Source organism: Sminthopsis crassicaudata, chromosome 1, assembly GCF_048593235.1.
Source record: "Sminthopsis crassicaudata isolate SCR6 chromosome 1, ASM4859323v1, whole genome shotgun sequence".
Lineage (NCBI taxonomy): Eukaryota > Metazoa > Chordata > Mammalia > Dasyuromorphia > Dasyuridae > Sminthopsis > Sminthopsis crassicaudata.
This window is the reverse complement of record NC_133617.1, coordinates 373,634,311-373,657,815: the sequence shown is the minus strand read 5'-3', so window position 1 is coordinate 373,657,815 and position 23,505 is coordinate 373,634,311. Positions and strand designations below refer to the sequence as shown.

General features: G+C 34.5%; 1 protein-coding gene across 6 annotated transcripts; it reads right to left on the bottom strand.

Annotated features, from left to right (window-relative positions):
* Nucleotides 1–9,283: 9,283 nt before the first annotated feature.
* Nucleotides 9,284–22,282, bottom strand: SKA1 (spindle and kinetochore associated complex subunit 1). Of its 6 annotated transcripts, none has more exons than XM_074279368.1 (7): nucleotides 22,159–22,282; nucleotides 21,378–21,526; nucleotides 20,906–21,030; nucleotides 17,043–17,134; nucleotides 15,734–15,871; nucleotides 11,376–11,545; nucleotides 9,284–10,283 (listed from the first exon to the last, which is right to left on the bottom strand). In XM_074279368.1, the coding sequence occupies exons 2-7, from the start codon at nucleotides 21,463–21,465 to the stop codon at nucleotides 10,135–10,137; spliced, it is 762 nt and encodes a 253-aa protein (XP_074135469.1). In that variant the 5' UTR covers nucleotides 21,466–21,526; nucleotides 22,159–22,282; the 3' UTR covers nucleotides 9,284–10,134. The 6 variants fall into 6 exon arrangements, with proteins under 6 accessions (XP_074135469.1, XP_074135474.1, XP_074135473.1 ...); XM_074279373.1 differs by having other exon boundaries at nucleotides 22,131–22,257; XM_074279372.1 differs by having other exon boundaries at nucleotides 22,127–22,226.
* Nucleotides 22,283–23,505: the final 1,223 nt, after the last annotated feature.

The window sequence follows — 23,505 nt, the reverse complement described above, 5'->3', positions numbered from 1 at the left end:
AAGATTTGTAGACAGGCTGAAATAACATCACAATTATACATTATGACCAGGTAAGATGAACTTTCAGATGAAATTATTATTTTTGTTTATACTTAATTGTTTTACTTTTGGTACTTTTTATGAAGTAGAAACAATCTGTAGATATTGGAAATATAAAAAAAAACACATATATCAATAAAATAAATAATGTTTAAAAAATAAAAGACACATAGAAGAAAAAAGATATCAAACACAGAGACCGAAAAAAACAGGTCAAAGAGAGACAATTTAAGAATCATTGAACTTTATAACAACTATATATTTTTTTAAAAGCCTAAGCATTATGTTTGGAGAAATCACAAATGAAAATAGACTGGCTCTATTAGAACCAGAAGGCAAAATTAAAGTAGAAAAAATCCACTGATTCCCTCATAAAAGAAATTCCAGAAGGAAAAGTCTCAGGAGTGTCATAACCAAAATTCAGAATTCCTAAATCAAAGCAAAAATATTGCAAGCATCCAGAAATAATCTACTTTTTTTTTTTTTTTTTTTTTTGCTGAGGCAATTGGGGTTAAGTGACTTGCCCAGAATCACACAGCTAGGAAGTTTTAAGTGTCTGAGACCACATTTGAACTCAGGTCCTGCTGACTTCAGGACTAGTGCTCTATTCACTGTGCCAGCTAGCTGCCCCTGACCACCTCTACTATAAACAAGAAGATATCTTGGAATACAATATTCCAAAAGGCCAAAGAAAGATGGGCTTATAACTACAAATGATTTATTTTGCAAAAAAAAAAAAATACTATTGGGGGGAGGGCGGAGAATGAGTTTTTAATTGGGAGAACACTTTCAAACATTTCTGATAGACCAAAGCTAACTGGAACTTTAAAGTACAAACACATGAGTCTAGAAAAACCCAGAAAGTAAATTCATTTTAGCAATGAAGGATCTGTATGCGGTTATGATGTTGATAGTCTAATAGAGGAGAAGAAACAGGTATCCCTTCATAAATCTTTAGAGCTTAGTTAGGGAGTTATATTTAAAACAAAAATGAAAAACAGAAGTTCTGAGAGTCATTTTGTCTGTTATGAGAGTTTAAAGAGGAGGAATAGAGGATAAAAGGAATGTATTACTGTAAAATTTTTTAAAAAGGAGGAAGAAAGGACTTAATACTAGAATGTATGAAAGGAAATATTTAGAGGAAGTTGAGGAAGTGGGCATCAGATGAAAAATGGAGGAAGAGGGAAAGAATTTATTTAGCCTCTACTTTCTGCCAGGCTCTATCCCAAGTACTTTACAAATATCTTCTCATTTTATCTTCTCAACAACCCAAGAAGGTCGGTGCTATTATATCCCCATTTTACAGTTGAGGAAATTGTAGTTAAGTGACTTGCCCAAAGTTGCACAAAACCTAGTAGGTCTGAGGTCATATTTAAACTTGGGTCCTCTTGACTTCAGGATCAGCAATCTATTCTCTGTGCCATTGAATACATACATACACATACACACAGAGTTTAGTGTGGAAACAAACTTGATAGGGAAACAGGAACAGAAGGGAGGTATAGTTTAAAAGAAGGATAATCCTGAGGAAGGAATACATTATTCCTGATCCTGAAAGGGAGGAGGGGCAGAGAAAAGAAACTAGAAACAGAAGGGGTGCCTTAGATCATGACTTCTTAAAACTTTTTCCACTCATAATCCCTTTTTACCCAAGACATTATCACATGACTCCAGATATATAGGCAAATAAAATAGGCACATACATCAAACATTTACTGATAATAAATCATAATTTCATTACCCCCCACATTCAATTACATAACATCACTTTGGGCTCAGTTTAAGAAGCTTTACCTTAGATTGTGTAGTTATTGTTTGTTGTTATATGTCCTTCATTCTAGGAGAGGATCATGACATGCAAGTAAACTGGATTTAAGTAATGGAGGCTGTGCAAGATTATCACCAATGACAAATTGTGATATATATAAATGTAATGGAATACTATTGCTCTATAAAAGATGTCAAAAAGAAGATTCAGAGAATCTTAGATAACATAGTATGATTGCTATAGAATAAGCAGAACCAGGAAGATATATATATTTTTTTTTACATTATGTTTACTCTATATTTATTTATTTATTATTTATTTTTTAATTATAAATTTTTTTGACAGTATATATGCATGAGTAATTTTTTTATAACATTATCCCTTGTATTCATTTTTCCAAATTATCCCCTCCCTCCCTCTACTCACTCCCCTAGATGACAGGCAATCCCATATATTTTACATGTGTTACAATATAACTTAGATACAATATATGTGTGTAAATCCCATTTTCTTGTTGCACATTAAGTATTAAGATTCCAAAGATATAAGTAACCTGGGTAGATAGACAGTAGTGCTAACAATTTACATTCACTTCCCAGTGTCCCTTCTCTGGGTGTAGTTGTTTCTGTCCATCACTGATCAACTTGAAGTGAGTTGGATCTTCTTTATGTTGAAGATATCCACTTCCATCAGAATACATCTTCATACAACATTGAAGTGTACAGCGATCTTCTGGTTCTGTTCTTTTCACTCAGCATCAGTTGATGTAAGTCTCTCCAATCCGCTCTGTATTCCTCCTGCTGGTCATTTCTTACAGAGCAATAATATTCCATAACCTTCATATACCATAATTTACCTAACCATTCTCCAATTGATGGACATCCATTCATCTTCCAGTTTCTGTCCACTACAAAAAGAGCTGCCACAAACAATTTGGCACATACAGGTCCCTTTCCCCTCCTCAGTATTTCTTTGGAATATAAGCCCATTAGCAGCAATGCTGGATCAAAGGGTATGCACAGTTTGATAACTTTTTGGGCATAGTCAGGAAGATATTTTATAAAAGAAGGACATTGTTTAAAAAAAAACCAACTTTGAAATTCTTAAGAACTTTGATCAAAGCAATAAGAATGATGATCAAATTAATAACCACCAATTTCTCCCAAAGGATCTATGAGAAACCCTTACCCAACTCTTAACAATGGTAAAGGCCACTATGTGCATTCATTTTGCCTGACTAAATTAATTATCAGGGATTTTTTTTTTCATTTTTATACTGTTTGGTAAGGAGAATGGTAATAGTGATGTTAAAAAAAAAAAGAGGTCATTGAAATATTTTTTGAAGTACTTAAAGAAAACAAAAGGAAGTACAAGAGAAAGCACATAAGTTTTAAAAGTAACACAGAATTAATTATATATATTTTTAAAATAATATGAAATGGAGATTTATGATTTCAAATAGAATTTTCTTTGTATGTTTAGCTGTGTGTGTGATCTTTTTGGTGTTCTGATCTGTTGATATGTATGATCTATTTTGGTGTTTAAGTTTAGAATAGTTTTTAAATCTTCACTTGACTCAACTTCCTCAAACCACTCTTAAATCTTACCCCCTTTCATTAAGTACAAAAAAGTCATCATCTACCTCTCTTTCACTTCTCAATCCCTACCACAAGACTGAAATTCCTCTTTAGAAGGTCACCAACAGTCTCTTACTTGATAAATATTTAGGCCTTTTCTTGAACTTTTTACATTTCTCTGTATATTTTAACATGGCTGACCACTCATACTTTCTGTATGTTTTTTCCTCTTTCTGGTTTCATGACATTCTCTTATCTGTTTAACTACTTTTCAGTTTCATTTGTTGGATCCTTATTAGGTCTCACTCTTCAATTATGGTTAATTTCCAGACTATCCTGATCCCTTTTTTCCTCTGGCATTCTCATCAGCTTGAATGGATGCAATTGTCATCTTTGTACAGAGGATTACCAAGCCTACATATCTAGTCCTAATCTAGTTCTAGAACTTCATTCTAATTTGATTAGCTGACTGGCTACTCTACAGTCATTTTATACTTAGAGTATTCCAAATGGAACTGATAATCTCTGTTCCCTTTTCCCAATCTCTTCTCAACTAACCTCTCTTTCACATACTTCTATATTTCTATTCAGAACACAAAATCCTTTCAGTCATTGTTATCTTTAATTCTTCCTTCTCTTTCAATCTTCTCCCATATCCAATCTGTTGTCAGGTCTCCTCAATTTTACTTCCACAACATCTGTCCCTTTTTCCCTAAACACATAGTTGATACTTTGCTTCCAACCCTCATCATTTCTCTTTTGGACTGTTAAAATATTTTAGAATTCTATTTATCCTGTTTCCAATCTCCTCTCTCCAGTTTACTACTAATACAACTATCATATCACTTCCTTCAGGAGTTTGTAGTAGCTCCATATTGCCTCTCAGATAAAGTATAAATTTCTTGTTATTTGTCCTTCGTTCTCAAAGAAGACCATGACATCAAGGAGGTGATGCCATGAAATGCAAGTGAATTGGATTTAAGTGCAAGGTCACCTGCCTCACTTTATCTTCCAGAGCCATCTGGGTCCAGTAGTCAGATATAGATCAGGACAACTGGAGATGGCCCTGGAGCTTGATGTTGAAAGCCCACAATGTTTTTCTAGAAATATTACACATTATTTCACTTCATGGATTCTATATTCTAATCCAAATAAGTCAATTAATGTCTGTGTCTTTGCATGAGCTATCCCACACACCTATAGTGTACTCCCTTCTTCAATTCTGCCTCCTAAAATCCTAACATTTCCTATGGTTTGTTTCACAAGCTACTTCTTACAATAATCTTTTTCCTAATCCCTATTGTTAAAATATTCTATACAAATTATCACATATGGTCTTATATGTAAAGGCTTTATTTCCTCCATAGAATGTAAGCTTTTGGATGATTGGGGTCTTTTTTTGTTTGGTTTTGGAGGGGCTTTCATTAAGTAGGCATCTAATTCCATGAGTAAATGAATTGTTGAAGTCACCCAACTAGATTTCTTTTATTGCCTAAATTATTAGATACTATGAATATTCTTAATTGATACTAGTTGCCTTCCAATACCATAAACAAGGCAGTATAACAGACTAAAGAAGGAAAGAAACACAAACTATTTTTAAATAACTTGCATTAAAAACTTTTAGCAAGTTTAAAGCTGAATTTTAAAATATATTTGATTTCTGCCTTTAAGATGCTTAGATGCGGAATAAATATAAAAGCCAGGTCAATTATATGATAAATCTAATAAAAGATGACATTTTAAAAGACAACAATATAATTTGGCTACATGATCTAAAAACCCTAAACAAAAGTAAGATCATAAAAGAATAAGGTTAATACTAAACTATTTCATAGTTTCCTATTGCGGGGGTTAATTTATTTTTTAATTTAGATCATTTTACTGGCTAAGTTCAACCTTGCTCTATCTTTTCTTTTTAACTGCCATCCATGGCAGTTACTTTCTCATGTCACATAGAAGAAACAGTAGGTAGGAATCACCAGCTGCAGGCTAAACAGATGTCAGAACAGCAGTTGATGCTATAATTAGCATTCTAACAGACAAAAACATAGCAAATTTCTTAGTTGTGTCCCACTAAGAGGAAAAAGAAACCACAGCAACTTTCTAACAAGTAAGCCAGGGTTTGGACTCTTCCTCTTGTTTTGTGACATGGAAGCTTCCTTTACTGCTGGTTAATTTCACTTATTGGAACCAGGACCTTAAAATTTACAAGATCAGCTCTAAGCTTGGACACATTCATTCTTAGAACATTATGTCACCTATTCAGGAAGGGAAAGTAAAGCAAAAAAGGTAGCAAGGAGTCTAGGTGTAGCCATGGAGACTTAACTCCACAGAAGGTGGAAGGGATGGGAAAGATGAGAACAGCAAACTCCATACTCCCATCCCCTCCAGGAAGTCTAGAAACCAAGGACACTACTTGCATATGACAAGATTGTAATAAGAGAACAAGCTTGAAGCTGGCTCTTCTCCTTAGCGAACCTAAGTTAGAGAATGAAGCGAAGACTTTGTCAGCTGCCATTTAGCGAACCTAAGTTAGAGAACGAAGCGAAGACTTTGTCAGCTATATGGCAGCTGACAACACAAAATGACAAGATGCTATATGGTATATTCTCACTGAGTGAGAAGACATGATGACTATTCACCATGGCTTACATGTCTCCCTGGGTGCCACAGGAAGATCTTTAGCTAATGGATCTGATACCATCCTATACATCTGAGTCCTATAAAAAAAAAATGGCAAGCTAGTGAAACTGGAAACCAAGCACTTGGCACTGAGAAGAGTGTTCCAGCATGACAAGAAATGGGGGGGATAAGTCAAGTGCAGAGACCCAAGCTGGATCTTTTTCTCTTCTTCTCCATACTAAGCCTTACCCATTCCTCAATAGCTGAACAAGTCTTGTGAATTTCGAGGGGTCTGAAGGACTTGGGACTCTCCTCTACACCCAGCAACATTTTCTGAATGGCTGATAACAACATCTGCACTGGGAAACCGGGAGAGACTAGATATAATAATGAATGCAGATTCAACACGAAGATCCCAGCAGAAAAGCTATACAATATCATAGAGCAGTATTAGGAGAACTCCATCAATAGGACTTCTAGGAACTGTGAATGCCAACTTGCCACATGAACTCTCTGAAGATGAGCACATTTTCACCTGGACTCTGCACATACTGGTAGGATAGGGTCAGTCACAGACTTTTAGGAGGAATATTTGTACCAACTATACAATCTTAGTAAATACCCCTTTCTAGTTACTATTTGACTATAAGCAAGTCACTTTCCATTTCTATATCTCAATATTCTCATTTATAAAATGAGTTGTTGGACTTCATTTCCAACAGTTCTCCAGCTTAGTCTTTCTATGATTCTCTAAACATCTTCATAAAAATAAAAATGCCACAAATAATAAGGGCGTGGACTTTCACTAAATTTTACAAATCCTCCTTCCAAGATGTAGCTGGTTCAATCAATACTTTTATGACAATTGTTCAACAACATAATATAGCAAACCCACACTTGTCCACAAATATAGAGAATATCAATCAACTTTTTTGATTTGTCAATTGTGTATTGCATCACTAGGATGTTTTGCACCACCATTGTAGGCATAAGGAGATAATCTATGAAAGAAAATTTGAGGAAAAACCAACTCTCCTCAGCACTGGAGGTTGGCAGTAGAGAAGTCTGCTTTACTTATACTTTAACATATTTAACATGTATTGGTCAACCTGCCATCAGGGGGAAGGGGTAGGGAGAAAGGGGAAAAGTTGGAACAAAAGATTTTGCAATGGTCAATGCTGAAAAATTACCCATGCATATATCTTGTAAATAAAAAGCTATAATTTAAAAAAAAGAGAGAAGTCTGTTTTAATTGCCTCTGGTAGCTAATTCAGACCCAAATGAACATAGTAAATTAAGTGTAGTTGAAATGGAGGGAATCTGGCAACTTCCTAGAAGTAGATGCTGATTCTCTCCCTTGGCATTAAGCTCAGTGAAGACCAGAACCATGTTTCCTTCCTCCAGGCCTATGGTTTTGCTTTGTACCTTTCAATATAGGCTTGTGGGAATGTAGAAAAGTTTGTGATTTCTATCCAGAGACACACCTTTGGTTACATCTTTTATCTCAAGCCTGCGACTCAATACTATCCATTCCTGGCATGGCTTACAAGCCTTAGACTTAACAAGTTTCATATTATAACCCCATCAAAAAAAAAAAGGAGGAGGGGAGTTAATCTGACACAACTAATTCTTTAGGAGCCCATGGTGAATCTTGCTTTTTTCTACAGAACCCCACTTCCTCCTTTTGAAAATTATTAAACCATTTGCCTATCTCCTTTCTGAATGGAAGTTAAATTTCCATTCTCCAAATCCAAGAAAAATGAAGAACTTATGATATCTAAGTTTTCTTAATATTCTTGGAACATGATTAAGCTAGACTAGAATATAGCCCCAATGTTGGAACAACTATGGCACAGTGGATAGAGCACTGGCCCTGAAGTTCAAATCCAGCTTCAGATACTTAACAGCTATTAATGGCTGTGTGATTCTGGGTAAATCACTTAACCCCAACTGCTTTGCAAAAATTAAAAAAATAAAAATACCTAAGTATTCTCATTACTATTATGTCATAGTATTAAATTTATCTTATTAATTTTGTGAACACAAGAGATCATATCCAAAATGTAGTATCTTAGACAGGATTCTTATTCTTTATACCAATTAGTTCTTAAGAATTTAGGCCAACTACGTATCTCAGATTGGCTAAGATAACAGGAAAAAAGAATGGAGGGAATGTGGAAAAACTGGGATACTAATATATTGTTGGTGGATCCAACCATTCTGGAAAGCAATATGGAACTGTGCCCAAAGAGTTATCAATGTACATATCCAAACCAAAATTGTTGATCCAGCCAGTATCTTTACTAGGCCTATATTTTTAAAAGATGATTAAACAGGGGAAAAGACCTACATGTGCAAAAATGTTTGCAGCAGCCCTGGAAACTGAGTGGATGTCCATCAGTTGGAGAAAGGCTGAGTAAGTTATGGTATATGTATTTTATGGAATATAATTGTTCTATAAGAAATGATCAGCAGGATGATTTCAAAAAGGCCAGAAGTGACTTGGATTAACTGATGCTAAGTGAAGTGTGTAGAACCAAGAGAATATCGTATACAGCAACAATGTTATAAGATGATCAATTCTGATTTACATGGCTCTTTTCAAAAAGGTGATTCAGGCTAGTTCCAATGGACTTGTGATAGAGAGAATCATCTGTACCCAGAGAAAGGACTGTGGATCACAGCACAGTATTTTCACTCTTTTTTTTATTGTTTGCTTGTTTTGTTTTCTCATTTTGTTTTCCTTTTTGATCTGATTTTTTTTCTTGTGCAGTATGATAAATGTGGAAATATGTATAGAAGAAGTGCATGTTTAACATGTATTTGATTACCTGCTATCTAGGGGAAAAGTGGGGAAGGGAAAAAAAAATTTGGAACATAAAATTTTGCAAGGGTGAATGTTAAAAACTATCTTTGCATTTTGAAAATAACAGCTTTATATTAATAATAATAATTTGGGCCAAAAATATACTTCTTCATACTCTCTGCATGAAGAAATGAAAATATAAACAAAAAATAAAAAGAATTTATACTTTTGCTTTTAGGTTTTTTCAGCTATTATCAAAGAAACTGAAACACCCCAAAACCCACCACATCACCAAACTCCAAATTCCATTATGACATAAATCACAAAATCTTTTTCCATTTCCTCCTTGCTCTCAAATGATCCAAACTTTCAAATAAGTGTGATGAAAATACTACTTCTGTTCTATTTTGTGACCAGTCCTACAAAAATTTCCTTTCCAAATTTATTCCAGTGATATAAATTCAGCTCAACTTAAAAGAAAAATTTATTAAGTATACCTACTGTAAAAAGCACCAAAGAAATAAAGACACAGCCCTCAAGGAATTTACATTCTCCTGAAATCCAATTATCCCAGGATAAATATCAACAAATAAGTTTTAATAGTGTCTCTACATCCTAAATGCATGTTCATTAAGGCAATGCTGATTCACCGGTTTCAGGTATTACATATTGTATATAATTATTTTAAGGAGAGATGTGTGTATGTGTGTGTGTGTGTGTGTATTTCACATCTTTAAGGAAAGAAGAAAAAAAATTACATGAAAATAGGACAAAGAAATCAGCGTAAATTAATATAATACAAATGATGCACTGAAAGGTTTGAAAAGAACAAGTACAAGAGAAAGGATTCAATAGATAAGAGTAGGCAAATTCTTCCAATATGTAAAACCTATAACTTTATTTGTCAATAACAAAAAGATCTTTGTAGGGTTAGTTCCATAACTCAAATATTTCCAACACATTAGCAATTCAATACCCAAGCAAGATATACTGGGTCACATCAAGAATCATGTTGGTTAATAATAAACTATCCTCACATAAGAAAAGAACATCACTAAACAAATAAAGAGTGAATTAATCCAAGGTACTTTTAAGTAGTAGTAATGGGTGTGTGTGTGTGTGTGTGTGTGTGTGTGTGTGTGTGTGTGTGTGTGTGTGTATGTGTGTGTATATCTCCCTTATGACCAACAGTATATTTATTAAGAGCACAACAAATTCATTAAGTTCAGAACAAAATAAGAAGTTAACGAAAACACAGATTATGAACTGGGAATTACAAAACTGTCTATAAGATATTGTCAGTGAATATGCCCAAACTATCAATTTATAACATAACGTACAAGCCCTCCTCCACGGACTTCTGACAGTCTTCGGCAGTGTCTTAAAATGTTTAGTATCACATGAAACCGCTTGTCAACTTTCAAATTTGTGAACTCTTTAATGTCAGCTTCTACCACAAAATATTGGCCTGAAAAAAGATTTGTAAAAGGTTAACTTTACAGATAATAGTTACTAGTGCACAAAACTGTAAATCTGTATAACATTATCATTTTCTAACAGCTGGTGCCCAATTAGGACTCTTACAATGTTTTTTTGTTTTGTTTTGTTTTGTTTTTTAATTTATATGCTGAAGTTGCATAATATTTAATGTGGCAGTTTAAAAATATATTAACTTTCCAACAGTGTACTCTGAACAATTAACTCTTGTAATTCTAAGGATAAAAGACTTAGTGCTGGTCCTTAAAGAGATAATAAATTTAAGAAAGGCCCTTAAACACCTCATTTCTCATCTGGCTGTATTAATTTGGAACTTGTCTGACTTGTCCCTCCTTTTTTGAAATTCATCATCCTGCAAAATCCCATCAATTTTGATATTCTCCTTCATCATAACCCCTGGTTCCTCTAATTTGAAAATGGAGTCTTGAATTCCAAGTTCTCCATTTGAGGAGAGTTCAGAATATATCCTTTCTTACTATTAGACTTCTCTGACTTCTTTACCAGGTTCCTGTGTCAGTAAAGACCTTCCCCAATCCTCTCCTTTTGCCTTCTTCAGTTTTTAATATTCCTTTGTGTTGTGGGTTATCTCCTTCCATTAGAATGTAAACTCTAAGACAGGGACTATTTTTTTCTTTTGTATTTTTATCCTCAGTATTTAGCAAAATATCTTGGTATATGGTAAGAGCTTAATAAATGTTTACTGATTATTGACTTCTGTGGTTGTTCTTATATTAATTCCATCCACTAAAACCCTTTTCTCATGCTTCATTGTGTCATGGAAATGATCCTAGGTTCCTCAAGGCTACAGTGGCAGAATTTAAGCTTGGGCAGGCCATAAGTATGGATGACAAATTATTATCCTAAGTTGGCAAAGACTCATCATAATTGATTAGTCACATTAAGTGATAAATTTCTTTTGTTTGTAGAAATTTATGAATATAAGTAATAAATACATATAAAGAGTTCTACATGAAGTACATACATGCATTAAGTTAGTACATAACACAGATTCCTTATGAAGTTATACTAACTACAGCTGGAATAGATATATTTTTCCACTTACCTTTGGTATCCTTGGTTTCATCTTCAATAAATCTGTGATACAGATTTCTGACAGAAGAATTCATAGATTTTTTGGGCAAATTTAGGATTCTATATTTACTAGCCACTGCCTTGTTGATTTCTTTAATAAAGTCATTAATCTGACAGTATGTTAGACGAGATTTCATATACCTGAAAACAATTTCAAGGAGAGGAAAGTTTATACAAAGTATCTCCCACACACAAAATTTTATTTTCTTTGAAAAATATTTTCCTAATATAATATATTCCTATCCCTGAATTTGAGTAGCATTAGAACAAAGAGAATTTTCTCATTTCATGTTAGTCTCATTTTCAGAAATTCTATACAAGTTGCAAAATGAAACATTTATTCTCTAGCATACTAAGATTAATTAAAAATGGTAGACTATCAGCACCTATGTTTCTGTACATCAAATCAAAATAGTTTTTATCGTTACAGAAGTATTTAAAATATCATTGTATCTGAAAGGCATATTAACCTGAATGTAATACTTTATTTCTTTATGACAGTTCTCAAATGATTGCAAGTAAAGAAAATGGTTAATCGTAGTGTTATACTACAGACACCTAACTGTCTACAAACAGAAATAGAGGGTAAAAGAAAGAATAAGACAAGGCAAAGGATACTTATAAATTTAATTTCCATTTATAAGAGTTAGAAGAGCTTAAAAGAAATAAAGGATAAGACTCTTCTCTACTCTCTAGATTTATTCCTTTAATCATGTCCTCACTATTTATCTTTTCTACTCTGACCTAAACTCATATGCTAAATGATAATCTTACTTATTCATGATTCTTTTCCTACCCACCAATGCCTGGTATGCTCTTTAGTTCCAAACAAGAATGCTTTACATTTTCAGTGAGTATAACAAAAACAATTTACTGGCTTGCTCTTGATTTCCCTGTTCAAAATATATCAGTCTCATTATCTCTGATAAATTGTGAAAATGAGATTTCCTTAAACATCCCCACTACTATTTCCTGAAATTAATTTAAATCTCCCTGACTGCTACACTTAATCTTTCCAACATCTTCCAATTATCATATATACTACCAGTCATCCTGCTTATTTCTCCCTTTTTTTCTCTCTCTGATTTTTAAAAAAGGAGGGAGAGGGAGAGAGGGAGAGGGAGGGGGGCAGGGAGAAAGAAGGAGAGAAAGGGAGAGAAAGAGGGAGAGAAAGGGAGAGAAAGAGGGAGAGAAGGGGAGAGGAGAGGGAGGGAAAGAGAGGGGAAAGCACAGGAAAAGAAGGGGAGAGGAGAGGGAGGGAGAGAGGGGGGGAAAGGAGGGGAGAGGAGGAAGAGGAGGGGGGAGGAGGGGAAGAGAGAGAAGAGAAGGAGAGGGAAAGCGCTTTTCTTCCAAGAAGCAAATATCTTTTAATTTCATGGCTGAAGTTGCTGTCTGAAATGATCTTTCAGCCCAAGAATATAAAATCTGACACTGCTTCCATTTCTTCTTCCTTTATTTGCCAGGAAGTGATGAGATGAGTTGCCAAGATTTTAGTTTTTTGGACTTTAAGCTTCAAACCAGATTTTATTCTCATCAAGAAGCTTCTTTCTTCTTTACTCTTACTTTTACTTTCTGCCATCAGAATTAAAATCATCTTCATATTTGAGATTGTTGATATTACTATCACCTAAATTCTAGCTTTTGATTCATCCTGCCTGGCATTTTGCATTATGTATTCCACATATAAAATTAAATAAGGTGAAAACATTCAGCCTTGTCATACTCCTCTAATCTTAAACCTATCAGTAGTTCCCCGTTCAGTTCTAACTGTTGTTTCTTGGCCCACATACAGATTCCTCAGAATATAAGTAGGATTTGCTACTCCCATCTCTTTGAGGACTTGCCACTTTTTTGTTGTGATTCACATGATCAAAGATTTTAAAGTAGTCAGGGAAGCAGAGGTAGATGTTTTTTTCTGAACTCCCTTGTTTTCTCCATAATTTCTGAATGGTGGCAATTTGGTCTCTAGCTTCTCTAAACCTCTTTGGAAAACAGCATGTCCCTAACCCTCTCAAAAGGGGGTTTGGAGTATATGGCAAAACAGCACCAGCCACAGCCTTAGACACTCACTAGATCTGTGACCTTAGGCAAGTAACTTAACCCCAATTGCTTCCAAAATACAGAAAAACAAAAATAAACAAAAAAAACAAAAAACATAGCCAGTTTACATATTGTTGACACCAAACTTGAAGAATCTTAAGCATAGACTTGTATGAGAAATGAATGCAATTGTTCCGTAATTTGAATATTCTTTTACACTGTTCCTTAGAATTGGAATGTGTAAACTGATCTTTTTTAATAGGCAAGTAACTTAACCCCAATTGCTTCCAAAATAAAGAAAAACAAAAATAAAAAAACAAAAAAAAAAAACAAAAAACATAGCCAGTTTACATATTGTTGACACCAAACTTGAAGAATCTTAAGCATAGACTTGTATGAGAAATGAATGCAATTGTTCCGTAATTTGAATATTCTTTGACACTGTTCCTTAGAATTGGAATGTGTAAACTGATCTTTTTTAATCATGTGGCCACTGTTAAGTTTTCCAAATTTGTTAACAATTAGATTGCAGCATTTTAAGAGCAACATCTTTAAGAATTTTAAACAGCCCAGCTGGAATTCCAATACCTCCATTAATTTTATTGTTACCAAAAGTTTCCTGAGGCCCACTTGACTTCATTCTGGCTCTAGGTCAATTTGGATGTTTGGTTCTATATCAGTAACTACACTATGATTATTAATAATGTTAATATCTTTCTTGCATAGTTTTGTTTTTCTTGCCACCTTTTATTAATCACTTCTTTTTGTTAGTTTTATTTTTTATCATGCCCATTTTTGTATATCATTCCTTTTATATCATTTTCTTGAAAAGATCTGCCTTTCTCATTCTACTGTCTTCTTTTAGTTAAGAAAACTTTGTTTCTTGCGCTTCTTTTTCTCTGGAATATTTTTTTGTTGCTGCTTCCTATATAATATTGTCATCCTTAATCCATAATTCTTTAGGCACTACAACTACCAGATCTAATTCCTTAAACCTATTCATCACTTTTACTTCATATACTTAAGGGATATTATTTAGATTACGTCTCAGAAGTCTGATGATTTTTCCTATTTTCTTCAATTAAAGTTCAAAATATACAATAAGAAATTCAGAATTTGTTAAGTCACAAAAGTCATTTCTGGGTCTTATTTTAATAAGCCTGTAGAAAGTCTCTTAACCACTGGCTGCAAATTATATAATCAATGTGATTTCAATATGGATCATCTGGTGATAGCCATGTGAAAAGTCGCCATATGGGTTGTTGAAAAAATATTTCCCATGTCCAATGAATTATCTTGGTAAAACTGTCTGCTCTTGTTCGTTTTGTACTTCAAGGGCAAACTTGTCTGTTACTCTAATTATCTTTTGATTATTTTAGCATTCTAATCCCCTAAAATGAATGTGACATCTTTTTCTGATATTATTTCTAGGTCTTCATAAATCTGATCAACTTTGACCACTTTGGAATCAGTGGTTAGAGCAGAGGCTTGTATTACTGTGCTGCTGAATAGTTTCAAATATCATTCTTTTTTGTGATTATAACTCAGTACTGCTTTTCTCACCCTTTTATTGACTGTGAGGACTACTCCATACTATAAAGGAAAACAACTTTGGAAAACTCCAGAATGCTAATGATGAACCATGCTTCTCATTTCCTGGAAGAGAAGTAATGTAAATTAGAGCTAGATTCTTAACTTTTTCTGTCATTAACTCTTCTGGTGGTCTGGTGAAGCCTACTGACTCTTTCTCAGATATATCTACATGTACAGCACAAAATACAGAGAATGACACAAAAAATTATAACAAAAGTTACCAAAATATGTTTTAAAAAATTAAGAACCCCTACATTAAAGAAATACTTCCAGATATGGACAGAATGTTCATGAATTTTTCATAACTAAACGCATTTGTATAAAGGAAAAACTTTGTTATGGAAGAAACGGTTGTTAGTATATAGTATAAGAGAAGCAAAAAATAAAATTTAAATTTACAGGAAAATTAAAAAGTTTAGAAAGAGATACAAATGAGAAAATTTTGTTACAACTTTATTAAATGTAATATACACCTGAAAACCTCTAAGTTCACATTTTCATATAGAATCTTTTTTTTTTTTTTTGGTTTTCATATATGCTTGTTAATCAATTTCATAAAAAGAAAAATTAAAATGATTCAAGCAATGTGTCTCTAGAAGACATTACATTTAATGTAATCAAATTTATAACTTGTCAACTATATAGAAATCCTTTATTAAAGAAAGCATTAAATTTGTAAAAATCTTGCATACTTACGCAGGCACATTATCAAATTCATCAGAAGTTATTAGTAAAATTTCTTTAATTGGTTTCTGTTCTTTTGGGGGTTTCTTTGAATGTTCAGATGTTGCAATTTTAACTTGCTCTTCAGAATTAATATTTGGTTCCACCACACTATGACAGAAGGAACAGATATGAATCATGAGAAGTCACCAGCATATTAGCAAAAGGGATACTCACAACAAATGTATTAAATAGGACTAAATTCTATCTTTTACAACTAAATCCACAGAAATTTATATATTTTTTGCTATTCCCATGGGTTTTTTGAAAATATTAAAGGAATAACATAGGATTTGGTAATTCAGCTGAAGCTTAAAGCAATTAAGAGATTCCAGGAGATGGAAGTGAGCAAGAAGTACATTTCAGTCACAGAGAGCAGCCTGTAAAAAAGACAAGGAGGCAGAAAGATGAATGCTGGATATGAACAACAGCAAGCAAGATACAACAATGTATGTAACAAGGAATGATTCTGGAAAGATAAAATATACTCAAATCATGAAAGGTTTTAAACACTATGAAGAGGTAATTTTATTTTTTCTCTAAAGCTTCAAGAGTTATTGAAGATTCCCAAACAGAGACAAGATGTAGTCAAATGCTTTAGGAATATCAAGTTTCCACCTTATCTAGAGAAGGAATTAGAAAGGAGAAGGGATAGAGGCAGGCAAGAGGTGGTCAATGTTTGAGAGAGGATGGTGGTCATTTTAATTAGATATTTGAAGACAGCTGTGAAGGACATTTTAAAGGTGGAATTTTCAAGATTTTAAAATTGATTAGATATGGAGAGAAAAAGAGTGAAGCATTAAGAATGATTCAAGTTACAAACCTGGATGAATAGAAAGATGTTGAAATCTTCAACAGGGATAGGGAAGTTAGGAAGAAAGATAAGTTTTGGAAGGAGGTAACAAATTCTCTTTTGGACATGTTACATTTGAGATGCCAAATAGAAATTTCCAGGAGATAGTAATGTGGGACTGGAATACAGAAGAGAGATGAAAAATAGATGTATCCAGGAAAATTAGTCAATAGTGTCAAACACTGCAAAGAGATCAAGAACATAAAAGATTTTAAAAAGATCAATGGGTTTTGCAATTAAACAATCCTTAGCACACTGGCAAAAGCAGTTTCATTTGATGATTAGGTAAAAACCTACATTGAAAGATAAGTAAAACAAGGAAATTCAGGCAAAGAATAAGCTCTAGATTGCTTATTTTTACATTTTTAAGTATTAAAATTTCTCTTAATTAAGTATTGAGAATTGCTCAGTAAGTAGAAATATGCTTACCAGCTCTGGACTACTTTGGGCAAATGGGGAGGAATATTTTCCTTAAGGTTATTTATCTCTTTGTAATTTCCATCAAGGGATTCTTGTAACTCCTAAAGAAAAACAAGTTCTATATGTTTTCATTTGAAAAGTCATTAAATAGCATTCTACAAATATTTGCCACAATTAAAAATATATTCAGTAATTCAAGAAGCTGACTCATTACTAAGTTATTGGATGATTATAATCACCAAGATTGGTTTGTATTCTGAAATTGTTCTTGGATTGTATTTTGTCTTTCTCCACTGGATCTTCATAGAATATTGATTATTATGTAATATTATATCATTTTTAAAATTGAGTATTTTATTTTTCAAAGCTAAAATTATTCTAAAACTTACCAATAGAGAAAACTGTATTTGGGCATCAAATATTCCCAAATTTACCCATATTTGCCAATGTCATAGTCCTAATGCATACTGTCTTAAGACTAAAAAAAAAAAAATGTAATTCTTATAAACTAACATTTATGTAGTATTTAAAGTATACAAAATGCTGATATTCTCATAATATATGAAAATAATCATATATTATTCTCACATTTTACAGATGAAGAAATTAGTTAAATACTTTACCCTTGGTCAAGTAGCTATTAAATGTTAGAGCAAGGATTTAACCCTGAAACTCCTAATATCAAGTCAGCATAGTTTAATTTTCCATTTAAATTGTTTAACTATATTCATTCTTTAGAGCCTGCTTAACTTGATTCAACTTATGGTTGTGACTTCATGTTCATCTGCATAATATAGTTTCTTTCGATTCATGTCATCTGTCTCCCAATAATGCAGAAATTTCATAGCTAGGCATTTAATATCAAGTTCAACATTTCCCACTCAAGATCCAGGCTTTAATCTATATATTATTGTCTTTAAAGTATTAAAATTAGAATAATTGAGAATTATGACCAAAGGGCCATAAAAGCACGCACATTTCTTTTCTGAAAAGATCAGTGAATCTTTGACCTACCAATACCACTATTAGCTCTGTATCCCCAAAGAGATTAAAAAAAAAAAACTTTATGTATCAAAAAAATGTTTGTAGCAGCTCTTTACTGGGAGCAAGGAATTGGAAATTGAGGGGATGCCTGTCAATTGAGAAATAGCTGATTAAACTATTGTACAAAATTATGATAGAGTATTACTGTGCTATGGGAAATGATGATCAGGATGCTCTCAAAAAAAAAAAAAAAAAACAAAAACAGAAAAACTTCTATGAGCTGATACAAAATGAAATGTACTGTGTGCAAAGTAACTGCAATTTTAAGATGATAAATCGTGAATGGCATAACTATTTTCAGCAATACAATGATCCAAGATAACTCTAAAGGACTTATGATGAAAAATGTTATCCATATCCAGAGGAAAAAAAACTGATATCCGAATACTTTTGAGGCATACTTTTTTTTTTAAACTTTATTTTTCTTGAGGTTTTGTTGGGGGGGGGGGTGATCTGTGTTTTCATCGACAAGATGACTATTATGGAAATGTTCTGCATTACGACACGTGTATAACCTATATAGAATTGTCTGTGTTCTCAATGAGGGAGGGAAGAAGGAAAATAATCTGGAACTCAAAATTTTAAAAATGAATATTAAAATTGTTTTCACATGTAACTGGGGGAAAATAAAATACTAAACAATTTTTTAAAATTAAAAATAAAAGGGGGTTTTCTTAACTCCATAGTGTGTTTGCTCTCCCTGATAGACAACTGTGAAAGAAGGTTGATAGGTACTTAGGGAGGGGAATGACATGGACATATAGGCTAGGAAAGACATCATAAAAGCTGAAAATCAATCTTCCAGGCTCCTAGGTGACCAAGAATAAATCATAGCATTGCTCTAAGCTTCAGATTCCTCATTGGTAAAAAAGTGGATTAGACTATACATTCCCTTACAATTATAACATTGTTTTGGATTTACTGGCTTTCAGACCAAGATTAGACTGTATTAATTTATAAGCTTATTTTAATATACTTAAATACTCAGATACTTATTCTCATTCACACTAGTGGTTAAGCTGATACTTACTAGAAAAATTTCAAAAGGATAAAGTTCTAATACTTGGTTTAACTTGCATAATATGCATTCAATAAGTCTTATACATTTTCCCATGAAACTTTCCTAGAGACTCATTAAAGACTTTATTTTTTATGTAAATGTAAACTGTATGTCTAAGATTATCATTAGTAACTGAGTAGGTCGAAAGAAAGATTGGGACAGAAGTGATTATCTAATAAGTGATTGTCTAGGGGCAGCTAGGTGGGCAGTGGATAGAGCACCAACCCTGAATTCGGGAGGACCCAAGTTCAAATCTGCTCTCAGACACTTAACACTTCCTAGCTGTGTGACCCTGGGCAAGTCACTTAACTCCAGCCTCAAAAAAAAAAAAGAAAGAAAGAAAATGGATTGGCAAAACCATGTAGGAAAAGGTAAAAATAAATAATTATATTATATTGGAGTACAAGAGGAAGAATTGACACAAAGGAATTGAGATGAGAAAAGAAGGCTGGTAGTCCTGGAACCCTACTCTCATCAGGAATGGGTTAAAGAGGAAACAATACATATATATCTAGAAAGATATATAATAGTCTACTAAATTTATAAAGAAATAAAAAGGGGAGGGACAGGTTATAGAAGGGAATGTAGATTAAAGGAAATGAGATAAAGTGTGTAGTTTAATTTGAATGGACTAAAGAGGGCAGGAAAGGATGGGGGGAGAAAATAAGGGAAAGCCTCTTGGCGGCAAGGTAGGTACTAATAGTAAGACAAAGCAGAAGAATCAGCAGAGATAGGAAATAAGAGATATACACAAACATAAAATAAAGATCAGAAGTAAAATTAATTATGTAAAAAGAACAAGGGTAATATTCATGATCTCAGATAAAACTAAAGCTAAAATAGATTTAATCAAGAGAAAAATAAGGGAATTACACTATATATCAGCCATATTAATTATGTTTTAGACTATTTAAAATAACTAGACAATGTAAGGTTGAAATATTGTTATAATGTAGGAAATGCTAATGTGGAGTTAGAAAAATATGGAAAGACTTGGGAATTATGAAGAATATTATTCACCTTCAAAGAAAAAGAAGACAAACAAGTATAATACTCTCTGTCTGTGTGTGTGTGTGTGTGTGTGTGTGTGTGTGTGTGTGTGTGTGTGTGTGTGTTTATAAAAATAATATATCTATGCTTGACTATAGCTTTCTTGGGGGAGGAAGAAGAAAAAAAGAATAAAGTAAAAATTTCACAGTAAAGAAAATCTACAAAGAAGCAGATAGACAGATCTGAAGACAATGTGCAGCATTTATTACAGAGGCTTTCTTGAAATATAAATTTATTGCTTTATATTTTGAATCCTCTCTTGTTCTGCTGTCCACATGGCAAAATTTTTTTCTTCTCCTCATTTTTATTTAAGTTGAAATAAAGGGAAAAGGGGAGAAAAAGAAAAACTGTAAACAAAGTTCTCCACCTGAAAAATTACTACTTCCTTTCATTCGCTAGCTTTGTCTTTCGAATTTATAGTCCCCAATATCTGAAGCATTGGAAATACATCAAAGCCATTTCTTAAGGGATAAGGGTTTTGGGGGGAGGGACAGAATATACACACACACACACACACACACATAAAGGTTCTGGGATATAGTCTCCTAGCAATAATCATTTTGTAGTCTTTCTGCCATACAGGTAAAAACCCATTATAAACTTCTACTTCAGAACAGCACTGGTTTGTGATAACGGAATGAAAAAGTTTCATCATTTTGAGATGCTGTTTTGGAACCTTGTTTTTAGAATTCCTTTGCAAGACAAAAAGTTTGGTTACCATAAGGGAATTCCTGATATGTTCTTGATATTGAACCTCCAGCTCCAACTTGTTCAAAAGGTCATTCAGGAGAGAGATTTCTTGTCTAATTTTCCGAAATACAGTCTTTAAGGCTGGATCATGTCCTGGTGAACATAAAAGGTAAAATGCAAATTAAGAGACACTGAAAAAAAATATCTCTAAAACGATCATCTTAAAGAACTTTCCTGTACAAAAGGCAGGGGAAACTCGTAAAAAACATACTTTTCATGTCTGTATGCTCTACACCTACCACCTGTCTTACACACATTGACGTTTAAAAAATTTTTCTTGAACTGAAATTTGTACTTGCCTCTCGGAATTTTCGTTATATTTCTGAAGAAGAAATGCACTACATTTGAAGGTTATTTGTTTTAATGGGCAAATGAATCAATCTAACAAGAATTAGTCGCCACTTTAAATTAGTGCGCCCAACATCGTTCCACAAGCTTACCTATGTTTTTTAGTTGCAGAATTTTCTTAACATGGGAAATTTTTTCATTGATATGAAAGCATAAGTCTTCCAGCTCTGCACCAGCCATGCTTTACTTTCTTGAGGAGAAAATGTTATCTAGAGCCACACACATATATGTGAGTGCTTCCCTAGAAAAGAAATTAAAATTTGACATATTATCACCTGGATATTCGCACACAAAGCGACTTTTGACAATTTTCAAAGATCAGCCAATGAGCACGGGGCTGAGGGCACTCTATAAATATGTGGGTGAAGCCGCCAAACAGGTTCTAGCTCTGCGCCTGTCTCCCTTCCCCCACCCTCCCAAGCTTCTCCACTAGGCCCCGCCCCGCCCCCTCTTCTGCTCCGAGCGCCATCAACTGGTCCAGCTCCCAGCCCCGCTCTGGCAGGCAGCTGGGGAGGTTTGGGGCCGAAGGAGCACAAACCACCCCGGGTTACAAAGCTCAGGGTCCCGGACAGTCACGTGCCGGTCTCGGGAGCTCCGCCTCAGCGCCTCGAGGCCGGCAGCAGTGAAAAGGCGGAGGAACTAAAACTAAGCCCGACTGTCGAAGCCCAGAAACCACGAGCTAACGGTCACCCGCCAATAAACCGCCTCTTCGCCCCGGACTCGCACCTCGCACCGACCCCGCCCACATTCCAGCCAATCACAGACGGCTCTCCTCCGCCTCTCCCTCTCTTCCCCCCTTCCCCAGATTCAAAGCAAGAGTCGACGAAGCCGACTCACGTACGCACGAGCCCACTAACACTATATTAATCGCACCAGGCCACGCAGCGTTGTGAACTCGCAGCCCTGAAAATGGCTTACAAGTGAGCTCCGGCGCGAGACTTAATTCAAACTGCGCGCTTCGTCCACGCAGGGCGCAAGCGCCGACAACCTCTCGCGAGAAGCGCGAGCAGATGAATGGGAGAATATGAGAACGCATGCGCGTATCCAACTTGGCCAGCATCTAGTCCGAATAGGAGGGCGGGGACGAGGATGGAGAATAAAGCCAGTGGAAGCCCTGACGTCACGGGAGATCCCGCCTGGGCGCCCAGTATTGGGAGTTGAAGTTTATTTTACCTAATTTGATCCCTGCGAATTTGAAACGAACAAACTGGGCAAATAACCCTGCTGGCTTTCTTTTAGTTTCTGCTGAAATTTCACTCCACAAGAAGCCTTTCCAGACCCCAGCAAATACTAGTTCTCTTTCTAGACCATTTTGGTCTTTTGCCATATTTTTTTTGCCATTTAGGCTGAGCTCCTTGGGAGCCTTTCTTTGTATGCTTAGCCCTTAGCAATGCCCTGTATACAGTGGTGCTTAATAAAAGCTTCCTAATAGGCCTGTTTACTGCAAAGCCTCCTTGTCCTTAGATCCGGGCGCACTAAGCCCTCAGTCCCTGAAATTACCTTCCACCCGCCTCTGCCTCTTTCCCACCCCTTCCCCCCAAGCTTTGCTTATTTTCCCAATAAAAAAATGTTGCGGTTGCCAGCACGAATGTTGTGAGCCTCAAACAAATGATAGGAAATCATCGTAAACATTTATTAATGTTAAATACTAAACTTTTGTTGGAATGCTGTGCCTCTTAAACAGCTGTCCGAAGTAAAAAATTATGATTCGATCTTTTTTGAACTGGTAAATCATTTGTGGGAAATTTGTGGCCAGAGAGAATTTTAAAATGAACAGCTGCAGAACAATGGATTTTTTTTAGGCAGTTGGAGTTACTTGACTTGCCCAGAATCACAGAACTAGTAAATGTCTGCGGTCAGATCTGAACTCGGATCCTCCTGACTCCAAGGGCCGGTGCTCTTTATGTTGCACCAATGAGCTGCCCCTGATGATAAACCACGGTGTAAAAGTATTAAGATGTTATGACCAGAGAGAACAAAAATTAAACAAGAGCATTACTGTGGCCTAATCTGAAAAACCCAGAGTGCGTCAAATAAAAATGTTTTATTTACATATATGGCAAAGTCTTCTAGAAAATGCAGCCACAGGGTATTCCTTTCCACATAGAGTTCTTTATGTATGCACAGTTTTACTAATGGAGGACTAGACTAGAAATGCCTCGATGTCTCAATGAGGCTATTCTCTCAGAATAATGCAAATATCGAATCCTGTGAAATGAT

Bases quoted from the DNA above. Each gene is read 5' to 3' on its own strand.
- SKA1 (XM_074279368.1), bottom strand. From the start codon at position 21,465: ATGGCTGGTGCAGAGCTGGAAGACTTATGCTTTCATATCAATGAAAAA. The intron at 21,031-21,377 runs GTAAGCTTGTGG...TATGTTCACCAG, and splicing joins TCTGCAACTAAAAAACATAG to GACATGATCCAGCCTTAAAG. The intron at 17,135-20,905 runs GTAACCAAACTT...GTTTTTCTTTAG, and splicing joins ATATCAGGAATTCCCTTATG to GAGTTACAAGAATCCCTTGA.